This window comes from Solanum dulcamara, chromosome 4 (genome assembly GCF_947179165.1).
Source record: "Solanum dulcamara chromosome 4, daSolDulc1.2, whole genome shotgun sequence".
Taxonomy (NCBI): Eukaryota; Viridiplantae; Streptophyta; class Magnoliopsida; order Solanales; family Solanaceae; genus Solanum; species Solanum dulcamara.
The window spans coordinates 11,624,033-11,641,260 of record NC_077240.1 but is presented as its reverse complement, the minus strand read 5'-3'; the positions used below and the strand labels follow the sequence as shown (position 1 = coordinate 11,641,260).

Here is a 17,228-nt window from a genome sequence, read left to right as displayed (position 1 = left end):
GTCTATATGTTAAAAATAAATAAAATATTTAAAGTGCAAGTTTAGTGACGTAATATATAAGACGTTGAATATATTTTGATGACGGACACAATTAGTTGCTCGCCTTGTTGGATTTTATTATTGTAAAGTATAATCCGTTTTGGGCAAACAATCTTGATCATTTACTTGTTGATTGCTTCAGCAACACTCTTTACTTAACACTTGCTATCTTGCGTATTTGCTTTGAGCACACTTGGTTTTCATTTGGATAGTTACAACTCAAATGAAAAACCTCTATTTATAGGTGGTGATGAAAAAATCTAGTTAAAAGTATTTTCTACTCTATTCTAGAATGTTTCAATTATTTAATTTAGAACTACTCTTTTTAGAATATTTCTAGACTTTTTCTCTAGAGGACTCATTTTAGAGATCTTCCTCTAATTTTCTACAACTTTGGAATATTCTATATTTTTCTTGAAGTGTCTTGGATATTAATTAAATTGGTGATGAGTTCTTAACATGAGATGGATATGAAAGTAAGACTTGATACGCATGTCATCTCAAAGAGAGAAAGTTTCAAGTATTTTGAGTCTAATATCCAAAGAAATTAGAGATTAACGAGAATGTCACTCACCGCATTAATAATGCAGGCAAGATAAATGGAAGACTGCATCCGAATTCTAGTGTGGAGAGAAGGTGCCACCAAAATTTAAAGATAAACCCTATACTGTAGTAGTTATACCAACTACATTGTATGCGACAAAAGTGTTGGTTGCTCAAGAACTTTCACGTCCAGAATTTGAAAGTTGCATGAATAAGGATGTTGTGGCGATGTGTGCCATACCAGGAGAAATAAAATTTAAAAATGAGTCCATATCTAGAACAAGGTGAGAATGGCTTTAGTGGAGGACAAAAAATTGAAAAGGAGACTGAAATGGTTCGTGCATGTGAAGAGAAAATGTATGGATGTCCAAGTGCGGAGGTGTGAAGGACTAGCTATGGATGGTTTCGGAAAAGGTATAGGTAGACCAAAGAAGTATTGGGGGAAGGTATTTAAATATGATATGACCTATTTCCAATTTACCAAGGATATCATCTTAGAAAAGAGGTTGTGGAGGACACATATAAAAGTAAAAAATTTATAGGTAGCAGTGTGTTATCTTGTCATCCATTTATACTAATAGTTGTAGTAGTTTTTTATCTTTTAATTTTCGTTATTATGTGTTGTTTGTACTTCAACTATTATATTATTTTATTATAACTATTGTGTTGTTACTATCTCTTATTTGATCTCGTACTTCTATTACTTTTTCATGAACTATTTAGCATTTTTTTTTTTGAATTAAGAATTTATCTAAAACATTTTTTCTACCACACTTTATCCTCTTTAAATTCATATTTATATGAGTTTCATTCAGTAAGTTAGAATTATGTGGATTTGGAACACTTATTATCATAAAAAAGACACACATCACCTTATTTATATCTAATTATCATATATAGAGAGAGATTCATTATAAAAATTATTCTTGTCTTGAATAATATACTTATTTTTTTTAGAAAAAATCTCAAAACCCTTATATATATATCCAATCTTCCAAGCCAAGCCTCAAAAGGCATACTATTATATGATGACGAGTTTCTGCAATAATAAAGTCCCCCCTTTATTGTGTTTATCAAATTCCAAAGACAACGGAACACTGCTAGACTTTTCCCTTCCCCGCCTAAATATTTTCACCGCCGTTTCAACCGGCTGTGATAACTCTTCAGTTGACCCTCAAAAACCAACCAATTACCTCGACTCCACCCCCATGACACCACCGGCCGCCACCGCTGTGGCGAAAAAAGATCCCGGTGGAATCGGGTTCTTAGATGAAGTTGGCGGGAGTGTTGATGGTTTAATGTCATGTACAGAGAGTCTTGGTTTCGAGAGCTCGGATGAGAGGACAGTAGATGATCAAATTGAGGATTTAGGTCATCATAATCATCGCGACGAATTAGCTAATTGTAGCAATAATATTATGGCTAGTACTAATTCAAGGTGCTGGCAGAGAAGTAATTTGGCGGAGAAGAAGGAAAAGAAGAAGTTTCCGCCGCTATTATCGTCGTTATGCCAAGATGGAAAGCCTAATTTCTTCCTCCGTGCGGTGAGGAAAGATGGACGGTTAGAATTGACAGAGCTGAAAATTGATCGGCCGGAAACTCTCTTTGCTTCCCGGCAAGATGGAAGATTGAGATTGCATCTCATTCGCAATCCCGAAGAAGAAGAATCAGAAGAAGAGGAAGACGAAGATTTTCCCGTGGAAACGGAGGAAGTAATTGAAACAGAGGAAGTAATTGAAACAGATGAAGAAAATGAAGATGAAATAATTGAAGAGTGGAAGTTTCCGGTGATGGGGAGTGGAATTGGAGATGGTCATCGGAGATGTTACGGCAGTCATGGTAATAACAACCATCACCATGATTTACATTTATTGAGGCAACGGTGTGTGACAACCAGGTGAATTTTTGATTAAATCAAGTGAGAACAAAGAGATGGCCATCCATGTGAATCTGTTTTTTTTTTTTCCATTCAAGTACGTACTCTCTGCCATTTCTGGGGACAACAATGAGGACCCAATGAAGTTGGAATTAACAAGTTGCAGGCAGCAGCCAGTGAAATTAAGAGCCTCCAATTGCTAGCAGTTGGAAAAAACATTGGGATTCTGTTTTGCATCAGAGCAGTAATTCTGGGTGAGGACAGAGAGAGGAGGAGAATCAGTTACCTAAATTTCTGAAAAGAATTACAGATAAAACAGAGAATTATTTTCAGTTATCTTTTTGAAGCAATTGATTTTAGTACTCCATCTTGTTTCCTTTTTTCACCATTTCCTTCTTCAACTTCTGTTTTAAATCCAGCAATTTTAAAAGTGATTTACCACAAACATTAATGAACTTAATCTATTAATAATTTTTTAATCATTATATACAACAACAAGGTCTAAAAAGAGTAGAGTGTACTCAAATTTAAAATATAAAATATCTATTTAATATAGGACGTAGAAAAATAATAAATTATTTGCTTTATTTAAAAGTTAATTAGTGGGGTATTAGTTTACTAGATAAGTTTAAGTTAAACTGGTACATCCAATATAATATAATACTCCACTTGTCGGGAGGAAAATTGTTATGGCAGGTTTCATACGGAAGCACTATCAGATGGGTCTGGCGGCGATGATTTTTCGTCTTTTCATATAATTAAATAATAAAAGTACGGCAGTGTCAATCCTCCTGAGAACCACTTTTTACTGTTAAAATTAGTTATTTCAAAATTATTATTTTCATCTTTAATATATATATATATATATATAAAATAAAAATAATATTATATTTTTAAGATAATTTTATTTTAATTAAATATGAAATCAACTTATTCTAAAATTTAATTTATACGTCGGTTGAATAATTGGTCAAAATTCTAGCAAGTGAAACTCTACCGAGCTAGCTAGGTATGTACAATATTCCATTTTTATCTGAATATAAAATAATTACATTTTTTGTATTCAATAAGTAATATATTAAATGGCAATAAAAGAGTATATATCCTGAGGTTTTGAGAGGTTGAACTCTCGCCAATTATCACATTATAGTCGCTATCGCTTAGTTATTGTGATAAGCGATATTCATTTTATAATTAATTTATTTGAGATTGAGGCGTAATTACTATTAGTTGATAGCATACATATAATAATAACCTTAATTATTTGCTTGTATAAACTAAATTGCTTTTATTAGGACACAAGAAATGCAAAGTTCAAGATGATCAAAGCTTGCTTTATTTAAGAAAAGGATTGGCTTATCATAATATAGATTTGTGATAAAAAAAAATTTAAATGACAAGAGATTTGTTATGATGAAAATTGATTGGACAGGTGTATAATTGCAGTTGAACTTGGGGTCAGGTTGTGATAGTGATTAGTGAAAGACTCGGAAATTAATGCCACCCAAATTTGGCGTCATCTTCATCTAGCAATCAAACCTGAAGCCAATATGACTCCACAATATCTTTTAGCCTGTGACAAACAAAAATAATAGACCCCCCAAAAGTAATAGAAAAGGACGTAAACATTGAAACGACACTAAATAATTACACTTCCAATCATAAATATCAAAGCAAATTCGTAGAGGTTTTCCCTTATGCAAAACTGGACCCCTTGTAGATATCAAGTCAATTATTGTACCAAGAATATATACTCTTGATGCTATTGTTGATTCCATCCGCTCCAAATTAGAAGCTTGTTTGGATTGGCTTATTTTAGATGCTTTCATTTCATTCTATCTCCAACACTCCCTTCGTCTCGTTTTAATTATTATTTTAGTCCATTTCATGTTTATCAACATTATTTATAGTGTTAACCTCTGTGCGATCTTCCTTTTCCGGCGAATTTATATTGTTCCTCTCTCTATCTATTCGTTGCTGCTTCGACGAAGGCTAGGAGACAACCGCCGTCTCTCTTTCTCTTCGCCATCGCCCTCTCCTGTCACGACCCGAATCCGGGTGTGATGACACTCATCTCAATCTACCGAGATGAGTCAGCCTAATAACCAACGAAAAGTAAATGCGGAAGTAATTGAGATAAAGTAAGGTTTAACTTAGTCAAAAACAAATGAATAATCTCAAAATCCCCCAAGACTGGTTGTCACGTGTACAAGCCACTAATACATTACCAAAGTACGAAAGAGAATACAGTCACAATGTCTTTGTCTCTAGAATAGGACTAAAACATAATAAAAGAGTAAGAGGTGTCCGCTGGATGGATGTAACAGCTACCTCAACACTCGGAATGATAGCCTCGGATGTAGTAGAAAATAGTAGGAGATCAAGCAGGTCCGGGCTCACAACCTACACAAGTGTGGAAGCAAGGGGTGAGTACCAAACAACACGGTACTCAGCAAGTGGATAACTAAAACTAAGCAAAGCTTAATAGATACAAGTACTCCTGTCCTCCCAACCGAACCTCCTTAACTACAACCTGCATAAAATCAACCCAACTCTACATTTGTACATTAACAACAGTAATACAGTCCACAAATACTCATCAATAGTCTCGTCAATGAATCATACCAAATCAAGTTCAGCACACACAGAGCAATATAGGGGTAAACACAACTTAACAAATATCAGAAAGGTGCAATGCAATGCAATGAAATGATGCATGTCTGTTCTATCGGTACACATCCGCTGAATCACAATCCAAAACCCATGAGGGACATTTCTGTCCATGTAACCTGCCACGGAACGTGTGGCCCGTCCCCTCAACATATATATATCTTGCCACAGAGCGTGTGGCCTGACCCCTTTATTTCATAATACCTGCTATGGAGTGTGTGGCCCGACCCTTTTGTTTCATAATACCTGACACGGAGCGTATGGCCCGGTCCCTTTTGTTTAGTATCATTTTCAGTCTCACATAATATGTCAGAACCAATGCAATCAATTCATGTTCATATAATTCACGATAATAACATGACAACAATAATAATTTTTCCTATCTCACATCAACATAGTCATTTCACATGTCCAAAATAAACCCATAATCACAACATATCAATTCCACCAATACATGTCATTAGAGCACCATTTTATACCCCTTATCTCCATTTTTAAGGCCAATCATACAGTCAATAACCCAGTCCAATTCTCATTACTCTCTAATACACATAACACGGAAATACAAGCATCTAAAAGCTTAAATTGAGGTTTAGAAATTCACTTGCCTTAATTAACCGAGCAATCACTCCGAAACTTGAGCTTTCCCTTTTTGTTGGACCTCCAATTCGACGTAATCTAATCAAATAAATAACCACAATAAGATTTCAAAATTAAGAACACCCATATTATTATATGTCAAGCGTAGACCCAAAACCTACCCAAATCTATAATCAAGTTCCTAATGTTGACGTCAAATAACATGTCAACTCTCATATTTCCAAATTTTAAGCCTAGGGTTAGGTTCTAATTTCCTCCAATATCATAAATTTAATGGAATTCATAAAATATAATATACCTAATATTTAATTATCTATCTCAATATATCAAAATTTGGGACTAACTCATTCTATGTCATTCAAGTCAAATCTGAAATTTTCTTTCTGATTATGTTCAATCATGATAAAATAAACTCACATGTCAAATTTCAGCTAAAACGGATCGTTATTCGACCTCCAAATAAAGATTTTATATGAAGAACCCTAGGGTCATAATTTCTTATTTTAGCGTTATTTCTCCACCGATATACCCTAAAAATATGTTCATAATCACATGAAAATTTAATGGAAAGGATGAGAATAATTACCTTGACGCTTTGGAATGAAAATTCATATTTTTCTCTTCTTCTTTATTTTTCTTTTCCCCTTTCTTTTCTTTCTTCCTCCGTATTTTTTTTCAGTTTCTGCGTTGTTTTTTTGGTTTACGCCGCCTCTCATATGATGGCTTAATGCCATATATATATTTATTTATTTATTTTTCTTTTATTATTATTATTTATTTTCTTCTTTTTCTTTTCTAAATTAATCATGTACTAAAAGTGACAAACCCTACTAACCTATTTTATTAAATATAAGAAAAGTTGTATTAAATAAGTTAACACCTTAGCCCATCAATTAAAATAATTATTTAAAATTACCAATCAACTAATTAACCGAAGTTATCGAATAGTCCAAATAACTCATTAAAATTTTACGAAAAGGGTCTCGTATGAAAGAAGGAGGACTCGTTCTCAAAATGACCTAACGGGTCATTACATTTCCTCTTCTCTTTCTAGTTGCTGTTCCGATCGGCGATGACCACCAGCGACCCATGGGACCAGCATACTCTGACGAAGCTCAGTGAAGGCAGATCTGTAGAGATTTATCCAGATCTGGTCAGATCCGGCGTTGTACAGTGTTTTCCGGGGAGAACTTTTCGGGAAACTTTCAGAATTTTTGCTACATTCTCTCCGGGCCAGGTTCTATCGTTCCTCTCCTCAATTGATTATTTGGGCTCCATTCATATTTTAGTATCACTTTCTGTTAGTTTGATTACATTCTATATTTTAGTATCCCATTTATATTTTAGTGTTCTTGATTTGCCTATTAGTTAGTGTGTGTTGTCCCTCTATAAAACATTCTTCATTGTCAATAATTATCTCGTTGCTTGTATTTTTTGAATTTATTTGTTATCAGATTTTCACTTTGTAGTTCATATCATTTTTAGTGGCTTTGGTTACAGATGATGGATTGGGGTCATGTCCTCAATTGGGGTTGAAGACGAGGGGAAATAGTGGTAAAAAAGAGACGAGTTTTCGTAAGTTGAGAATAGGATCATAACATAGGGTCACTTACAGGAAAGTTCATAGAGCTAGTGAAGAGTCTTAAGAGGAGAAAGAATAATATAACCTGTGTTCAGGAGACTACATGGATAGGCTCCAAAGCTCGGAATGTGGACGAATTTAAATTATAGTACTCAGTAGGCTCAAAAGATAGGAATGGAGTGGGTATTCTAGTCGACCCTGATCTTAGAGAGTGTATGGTACAGGTGAAGAGGATCAGTGATGGGATGATGTTTATTAAGCTAGTTATCGACAAGCTTATTGTGAACGTTATTAGAGCGTATACACCCCATGTGGGTCTGGAAGAAGAAGTCAAAAGGCTCTTTTGGGAGGATTTAGATAAGGTAGTGTGAGGTATATCGAGTATCGAAAAGATTTTTATTGGTGGAGATTTCAATGGTCATATTGGTACAACTTCTAATGGTTTTGATGATGTCCATGAAGGCTTTGGTTTTGGAGAAAGGAATGACAGCGGGGTATCTCTCTTGGAGTTTGCTAAAACTTTTGAGTTGGTCATTGCTAACTCGTGTTTTCTAAAGAGGGATAATCATTTGGTCACCTTTAGTAGCACGGTAGCTAGGACTCAGATTGACTACTTACTCTTCCGGAAGGGTGATAGAGGCCTTTGTGATTGTAAGGTTATTCCGAGGGAAAATATTACTACGCAACATAAGCTTTTGGTGATGAACTTGGAGATTAAGAGGGATATGAAAAGGAAGTCCCTTTATGACCGATCGAGGATTAGATGGGGGGACTAACTTCTGTCCTTGTTGGGGAGATAGGGGAGAAGTTGACTGATTTAGGGTCCTGGAGTAGTAAAAGAGATGTGAATAACATGTGGGACATGACAACTGATTGCATTAGAAAAGTAGCTACCGAGGTTCTAGAGGTATCGAGAGGAATCTATGGTGGGCGTCAAGGAGATTGGTGATGGAATGGAGAATACAAGGCAAAGTGAAATCCAAGAAGGTTGTCTATACGAAGTGGTTGCAGTGTGTATGGATGAGGAGGAGAAGAGAAGGTATCAAGATATCTATAAGAAGGTGAAGATGTAAGCGAAGTTGGCGGTCACCAGTGCTAAAACGGCAGCCTTTGAACGCCTATATGTAGAGTTAGAGGAAAAAAGTGGGGATAAGAGATTGTATAGGCTTGCCAAAGTGAGAGAGAGAGAAAATCCCATGACCTGGATCTAGTAAAGTACATCAAGGACAAAGAAGGTGAAGTGTTAGCAGATAAGACCTATATTAAGGAAATGTGGCAAACTTACTTCCACAAACTATTAAATAAAAAAGGGGACAGAGATATTATACTGGGTAATTTAGCGTACTCTTATAGTCTTTGAGACTTTGGGTAATGCAAGTATTTTAGGGTTGAGAAAGTTAGACGTACTATTAGCATGATGAGGAGGGAAAGAGTGATCGGGCCCAATGAGATTCTAGTGGATTTTTGGAAGAGCATTAACAAGATAGGTTTGAAGTGGTTAACTAAGTTGTTTAATGTTATTTTGAAGACTGCTAAGATGCCCGATGAATGGACGTGGAGTACTATAGTTCCATTGTACAAGAACAAGGGTGATATCTAAAACTATAATAATTACAAGGGTATCAAATTGTCAAGCCAAACTATGAATTTTTGGGAGAGAGTGGTGAAGATGAAGGTGAGGAGAGGAGTGTCAATCTCATAAAACCAGTTCGAATTCTTGCCAGGGCGGTCGACTACTGAAGCAATCCATCTTATGCGGAGACTGGTGAAGCAATTTAGAGAAAGAAAAAGGGATCTTCATATGCTGTTCATTGACCTTGAAAAGGCTTATGACAAAGTTCCGAGGGATATTTTTTGGAGGTGTCTGGAGGCTAAAGGTGTCCTGATGGTGTATATTAGGGCAATAAAGGACATGTATGCTGGAGCCAAGACTCGGGTTAGAACGGAGGGGAGGTGACTCAGAGCATTTTTCTATTGAGATGGAACTACATTAGAGATCTATGCTGAGACCTTTTCGTTTTTCCTTGGTGATGGATGAGCTGACACAGTCTATTCAAGAGGAGGTCTCATGGTGTATGCTATTTGCGGATGACATATTTTTGATTGATGTGACTCGGGATAGAGTTAATAATAAGTTGGAGGTTTGGCGATAAATGCTAGAGTCCAAAGGGTTCAGACTGAGCAGGACCAAAACAGAATACTTGGAGTGCAAATTTAGTGTTGCGATGGATAAAAAGGGCATGAAAATGAGTCTTGCCGCTCAACCTATCTTCAAGACAAAAAGCTTTAAATACCTTGGATCCATCGTCCAGAGTAGTAGAGAAATCAATAATGATGTCAAACACCGCATTGGGGCAGCGTAGATGAAATGAAGGCTTGCCTCTAGAGTCTTGTGTGATAAGAAAATACCACCTAAACTTAAAGGTAAGTTCTACAGAATGGTGGTTAGACCAATGTTTTCATATGGAGTGGAGTGTTAGCCAGTAAAGAACTCTCAGGTTTAGAAGATGCAAGTTGCGGAGATGAGGATGCTGAGATGAATGTGTGGACACACTAGGAGTGATAAGATTATGAATGAGGTTATTCCGGAGAAGGTGAGAGTGACACGTGTGGCAAACACGATGAGAGAAGCGAGACTGAGATGGTTTGAGCATGTATAGAGGAGGGGTGCCAACGCCCCAGTTAGGAGGTGCGAGCAGTTGGAGTTGGGGGTTATGCGGAGGGGTAGGGGTAGACCGAAAAAGTATTGGAGAGAAGTGATTAGACAAGATATGGTGCTACTCCATATCACCGAGGACATGACCTTAGATAAAAATGAGTGGAGGTCGCGGATTAGGTTAGAAGGCTAGTTGGGATAGAGTGTTGTTTTATCGTGTGTCGATTTAAGGGGGTCATAGGTCTAGACGTATCTTTATAGTTGTGTTGTTATTGCCTTTGATTGTCATATTACTTTGTTGTTGTTATTGTTATTGTCTTGTAAAATTTGCATCATTTTTTTACCACTATGCTATATATATTGTTTGTTTTCTCTCTTACTTGGGATTGTGACTTTTGAGCTGAGGGTCTTTCAAAAACAGTCTCTTTATCTCCATGAGGTAGTGGTAAGGTCTAAGTGCATCTAACCCTCTCCACACCCCACTTGTAGAATTTCACTAGGTATGTTGTTATTGTTCATGTTTATCAAAAAATATATATATAGTATATAAGTTGCCCTTATCTATAAAATGCCGTTTCAAAATTCAAGTAATATTAAAAGGAACTACTTTGTTGTTCCTAAAATGACAATTATTTTGATCAAACAATTTTTTGAACTAAAATGACTATTATTTTGGGATGAAGGGAGTGATACTTGAATCACTTCTCTGTGATATATGAGTGATAGTCTTGACTGATGATTGTGCAGAGTAATGAAGTTGATAATAATGTTTCATATTGAAAAAATATTAGGAGTAGTGTGAAACATTATTATCAATTTATCATGTCAACAAACCATTCCTTTTTCTCGTTTTGGGTCGAGGAAATGGACTGAAGGCCCAAGTCTTTTTATTATTCTTTAGGGCCACGCTCTGCCTTATGGTCGATGAACCCGCCCAATTCCCTTACTTTTTGTTTCTTTATTTTATTTAGTTCCATCCATTAAAAAAGGCTACCGATTTATTAAGAACATGTTACATGATCTATGGAAAGAAAATTGGGCAAATTACACCCGGTGGTCATTCGGCCAAAATAATTATCAAAAAAATAGTCATTTATTGTATAGTCAGTATATATTTCATGTATAGTCAAGGTATATTCAGTTTTTGAGTGTATCAAATGTATATTCAGTGTATAGCTCATATATAAGTACAACAACAACAACAACCTAGTGAAATCCCACAACGTGGGGTCTCGGAAGGGTAAAGTGTACGCAGACCTTACTCCTATCAAGGTAGGACTGCTGTTTCCGAGAGAACCTCGGCTCACAAAAAGCATAAAAAAAGCTCATGTATAAGTAATCTATATTATATAATCAGTGTATAGTCACAATATATTTCATATGATTTTGACTATTTTTTATGTAAATAAAAGATGACTATATTTATTATAAATTAATTAATTTATTATTTATATTTGAAATTGTCCCAAGAAAATCGACAGAGGGACAAAGTTGACTAGTTATTGCCGTCTAAGATAGAATCATAAAGAAATTTATAATTATTCTTTATATAGCAGCGTCCTTATAGCAAGCTAACATTTGATTTTAAATTCCTAAATATTTTTGGCAAATTATTTTTGACTGGTATTTTATCGTGCTTTTGATCATAAATTTTTTTAGAATATTTGACTACTTTAAAAAATATTATTTTGTATCCGTAAGTTTTATAAATTATTAAAAATATCTATAAGTTTGTATTATCATTTTATAATGAACATGTTCCGTTAAAAAAATCTTATAACATAATTGATAATAATCACAACAACAAAATAACAATACGGGGAAGAACAATACACTAATCGCATTAAAAACAAATTGTAGAAAGGAATAGTCTGATTATTTATTAATAGATAGAGATGTTATTTAATAGTGCTGATTGACCATGTTAATAGAGTAAGTTGGTAGATAGATATTAGGTGGAATTAATAAATGAATGACGTTTTTATAAAATATAAAAGTTTGAGATAATTTTTAAATTTTTAAAACTTCTCAAGTTTCCAAATTCCTTTTTTTTCTAAAACTTGAAAACTTAAGATATTTGTCAAATATATTTGCAAAATATGGACAAATTATATGACCAAATTCTCAATTTTTTTTCAAAAACTATTTGAAATCGAACAACATCTAAGGTTATTTTATCCTTTTAATTCACAAAAGTAAAAAGTATAGTTTGTTAAAGAGATTCTGTACCATGAACGGGATGGAAATTGCTAAAATCTATTCAATGAATGTCGTCATTATCCCTAAAATCCATTATCTTATCTGCCACATATTCCTTCGGTCAAAAAATCTAGAGCTTTGACTTTTTATTATTTTTCTTCCTCTCATGAGAAGCCCCTAAAAATCTACTTTTTGGCATAGTTTCACATCTCAATTTTAGCATCATTTGTACAAAAAAGTGCACAACAGCTGCCAAAGAGCATGTTTGCCATTGTTGTTTGGAGGTCAAATTACTTATTTTGAGATGAAAGTATCCTTTTTTGGAAAAATTAAAGTATTTAAATAATCAATAAAATTGTTAAAATTTTGCATAAGCAGAAAAATATATTTTTTTCAAGATCAAACTATCTTTGCTATGTAAATATATTTATCAATATATCTCTTATATTTATTTATTTTTGTAGTTAATTTTGGTATGTGGTGATTTAATACTCCCTATCAAACGACTCTTAAACATGTTTCGATTGAGACTGATATATGTAATTAAAAACAATATATCATAATTTGTATAATTAATTTATCTATCTAATAAATTTTTGAGAATATACTTAAAATATTTTCTAAAATTAGAACTAAAAGGACTCTAATAAAAATACCTCAATCAAAATATATTAGGTCTAAATAAAATTTAGTGTTAAAAATTAAGGACCTAACTTTTATCTACAAATTACCAATAGTCCAATGCTTACTCGTAAAAGGGAAACGCGAAGTTGAAAATCACGACGTTCATAATTCAAATTCAAATCGAATCCAGCACGTTCCCACTTCCTGCAATCAAAAAAAGAAAGCGGCTATAAATCCTTAGCCAATCACCATTAATGGAGATCCATTTTCAAAAACCTTGAAAAACCCATTCCTTCAATACCCCACAATTTCTATTAAACAAACAGAGGAAAAACGAAGCATGATAAACAGCACAACTGAAAGCACGGATGTTCCAACACAAAAGTACCACCTACCAAAGCGAATAATCTTGGTCCGTCACGGCGAGAGCCAAGGGAACAAGGACGACGCAGCATACAGCGTAACCCCAGATTACAAAATCCCTTTAACGGCTCGAGGAATTGAACAAGCAAATCAAGCTGGGCCACGCATTCTCGATGTTGTTTCCGGCCATGGGTCGTCGGAGAACTGGAAGGTTTACTTTTATGTTTCTCCTTACGTGCGCACGCGCTCCACGCTCCGGGAGATTGGCCGGGCATTTCCGAAGAATAGCATGCTTGGGGTGAGAGAAGAGTGCAGAGTTAGAGAACAGGATTTTGGGAATTTTCAAGTGGCTGAGCGTATGAAAGTGATTAAGGAAACTCGGGAGAGATTTGGGAGATTTTTCTATCGGTTTCCAGAAGGTGAATCGGCTGCTGATGTTTATGATCGAGTTTCGCGTAAGAAATTTTACTCCCCATATACTTTTCTCTCTTTGATTTCGATTTTAATATCATGTTTAGTTTCCCCTTGTCCTAGCAACAGATGGAATTTTATTATAGTTTGATCCATTCTAAAAGATTGGATTTTTTCTATGCTCCCTAATTTTGACGACATGCTTTGTACCAATAATATTGTATGCTATAGGTGACAAACTTCTGAAGGTGTTTTTTTTTTTTGTAAAATCACATAGATTCAGTTCATGCCTAGATGAATGTAATGTCTTTTGTTCTCTGTGTCTAGTCAAAGTCTGTCATACAGAATGAAATAGGAGGGGTCTAATTTTAAGATAGTTGAAAAGAAAAAAGATAGTATAAGAATAGGATATATTGTGGAACTTTAGAGGTGAGTAACAATGGATCCTTTAGTTTTTATAGCATTAAAGATGTAGCAAAATTATTTTTGGGGGCAACAATTTTGATTGAGGAGTTCGATGGAGTTTAGCCGACTGAATCCATAAACCTAGAAAGTCCATTCTTGAAATTTCAATCCAAGGATAAGTGGATCATATTTAGTGATAACATAAGATGGAAAACAGGTTCAAGCATCTTCGGACCAGGAAATTTCTTTTTGATGAAGAGTTTATGTTTACTTTTAGTTAAGTAGACATAATTTTACATCAGTTCAAAAGGAAAGAGCCGGATAAATTATTATTGTGACAGAGAGTTCTCATTGTAATTGCATTATGTTTGGTTGCTGAGATGCATTTGTTGAACTTTTACCACACAAGGTTTATTTCGTATGGAGTCTTAATGGCTGCATTCTGATAATTTGTTGAGCTTTCAAATTACTTGCTGCATAAGTCTATGGAGTATGGACCTTGTGCTAGAGATAGTGTGAATAGGTCACTTTTATCAAGTTTGATACATTTGACGTGCAATCTTTGTCTAGGGGTTCAAGATATATTTGAGAGAGATTTTATTTTGCCGTGACTTTCTTACTGTGGCGGGGAACATGGGTGGATGCTGGTGCTCTACTGATTTGGGATAATCAGAGAGAGTCTCCTAGAAAATTACCAATTTGTTAGGGGGAAAAAACCTCTTTTAGTTGTGTGCATTTTGTTCTAACCAAGACGTTTGTGGTTTGGCTTAGACCAAGATTAGGTCATGATTGTAGTAGTTGGTTTCTTTAATTTGTTATTTGATCTAAATGCAACTGGTTTGTTCAGTGCACTGAATGAGGATGCAATTGAATTAAGCTGCAATTCAGAAGTGTGAAGTTTGATACTTAATTTTCTTATGTAAAATTTTTTAATGCAGATTTCCTTGAAACTCTATGGAGGGATGTTGATATGAACAGGCACCATCACAACCCTGAAGATGAGTTGAATCTTATAATTGTATCCCATGGTCTAGCTAGTCGAATCTTTCTAATGAAGTGGTTCAAGTGGACAGTAGAGCAATTCGAGTACCTAAACAATCTAGGAAATTGTGAGTTTCGAGTTATGGAATTAGGGGCGGGTGGTGAATATAGCTTAGCAGTCCATCATACTGATGAAGAGATGCTAGAATGGGGTATGTCTCCTGAGATGATCGCAGATCAAAAATGGCGAGCTAATGCTAACAGGGGTGCTTTGAATGATCATTTCCCTTGGTACCTTGATGCTTTCTTTGACCATTTAGCGGATTCAAATGACAAAGATGATCATGATGTGAAGTCAAACAACTCTTATCTCCCGTTAGCATGACATTGTCAATGACCATTCATTCCAATTCATTACTTGCTGTTGTACTGTTCATTTGGTTAACTGATAGAAATGTCTGTAAGCTCGTCTCTAGTTGTTGTTCCAGTTTTAGGCCAGGAGAGGTATTTTTCCTCTTGTAGGCATAATCAGTGTCAATTTCTTGTACATTTGAAACTTTCAATTGTATATCAAACGTTTGACATCAATGATGAAGTGTGGATTTTGTTTTTGACTGGTGAAATTATAATTTTTAAACGGGATGAAGATTGGATTAGTTTTGACAGGTGAAGTTACAAGTTTTGTATCAGTTTTCACTGAGATTGGTGTTTGTATTACCGATGGCTGTTTTGGTTATTAAATTAATCTTTCCTTTGTCAATTTGTGATGCTTTTTGGTGATTTCATGCTATTGCAAAGTTTAATAAAATAAAAGTAAATTTTAACTGACGTATAATGAAGGTAATTGCAGAGTTCTAAGGATTTTGATACCGAAATTCAAATTGTCAAGATGTCGACTGGATTTATAATCTCGTTAGTTGGAGCAATAAAAGTTGCTATTTCCGTCCTATATTAATTGTTAGATATCACTTTTGTAGAGTCAATGACCATCATTTTGAAATGTATTTTTCATCAAAATAATATGAGAAAAATTACAACTTATAATATTTTTCATATAATTTTTGAATATCTAAATTTTAATTATAAAATATTGAGTTGATCTAATTTAATTTAGTTTAGAGGATAGGTCAACTTAACTCTTAAAAAACGAAGTATGAGGACAAGTTTGGGACAAATTGAGCCATTGAGTACACAATAAGAGGATATTTAGCTAAGCTTATAAGTTGATCAAACTAATTTTTAAGTATTTTTTAGCTTATTTACGCGCTTGGTAAACAATTAAAGGGCTTATAAAGAAAAAAAATCAACAAACAGTCATAAATTAATCAACCTCAACTTATGATTTTTCAGTTCACAAGCACTCTTAGTTTTACCAAGATTGTTAACTATTTTATTCCAAATATTTATCAAATTCTCAAAATACCCTTTTTAAAAAATAAAATTCTAACTTCCCTCCATTTCATACATAACGTTCATCCTTTTTCTTATGAAACAATTTCCAAATTTATAATCTGTAATGAAAAAAAAAAAAGATTAAAAATAACATCGTAGTCATTTCATTACAACTTGACTCTACTCATACGTTAAAAGAATGCCGTGTGGGACACATCAGTACTCTTAGCTTGACTTGACTTGACTTTACTTTTACTCTCTCGTCAAGTCTAATCCTTCAATATGCCAACAAAAATGTAAATTGACTTATTTAATTAAGGAAGTCTTTTGATAATTCGTTGTAATTACTTTCTCAAAGCTAATGCAAATATAAATGAAAATTTTTCACGCAATTTAGTAATATAATTAATAAGGGCAACGTACATATTATTATTATTTATAGTAATTAACAGAAAGATAAAGAAGTAGTACTAGTAGAAGCAGATATTCTCTTATCTTATCACTAAATTAATTATTGTAATTAAATTTTATTATCTTCTCAGAAAATGACTTAAAAAGATGTGAGTAATTAATTAACTTGAGTATGTAATATTTTAAAGTAACTTAAATAAGAAACTTTGCCGTATGTTAAGGGCCATAATATAATTCTCCATGCTGGACACGTAAAATTAATTAATATTGTGACAGGTGTCTTACTGTCTTCCAAAAAAAAAAGGAAACACAAGATGCCAAGATGAACATGTGGCGAAGTTGCCACCAAATTAATTTTGCGAGGGAATAAGGTTTTAGGTCTGAATTTGATGTATAAAGTCGCCTTTAATAAAAGCATCTTATTTTATTTGTATAGCTAAATTTTTTGATATAAATTTTAAATTAGTGAGGCCCTA

The 17,228-nt window shown here is 34.2% G+C and overlaps 3 protein-coding genes across 3 annotated transcripts; all 3 read left to right on the top strand.

Annotated features, from left to right (window-relative positions):
• The first annotated feature begins 1,569 nt into the window (after positions 1 to 1,569).
• Positions 1,570 to 2,808, top strand: LOC129884684 (uncharacterized). The gene has a single exon (XM_055958968.1). The coding sequence runs from the start codon at positions 1,608 to 1,610 to the stop codon at positions 2,481 to 2,483; it is 876 nt and encodes a 291-aa protein (XP_055814943.1). The 5' UTR covers positions 1,570 to 1,607; the 3' UTR covers positions 2,484 to 2,808.
• A 3,992-nt stretch (positions 2,809 to 6,800) lies between these two features.
• LOC129883995 (uncharacterized) lies at positions 6,801 to 8,086 on the top strand. Its single transcript, XM_055958385.1, has 3 exons — positions 6,801 to 6,965; positions 7,198 to 7,303; positions 7,773 to 8,086. Exons 1-3 carry the CDS (start codon positions 6,801 to 6,803, stop codon positions 8,084 to 8,086), a joined length of 585 nt encoding a protein of 194 aa, XP_055814360.1.
• A 4,811-nt stretch (positions 8,087 to 12,897) lies between these two features.
• Positions 12,898 to 15,563, top strand: LOC129886240 (phosphoglycerate mutase-like protein AT74H). The gene is made up of 2 exons (XM_055960826.1): positions 12,898 to 13,607; positions 14,907 to 15,563. Exons 1-2 carry the CDS (start codon positions 13,130 to 13,132, stop codon positions 15,332 to 15,334), a joined length of 906 nt encoding a protein of 301 aa, XP_055816801.1. The 5' UTR covers positions 12,898 to 13,129; the 3' UTR covers positions 15,335 to 15,563.
• The last annotated feature ends 1,665 nt before the right edge of the window (positions 15,564 to 17,228 follow it).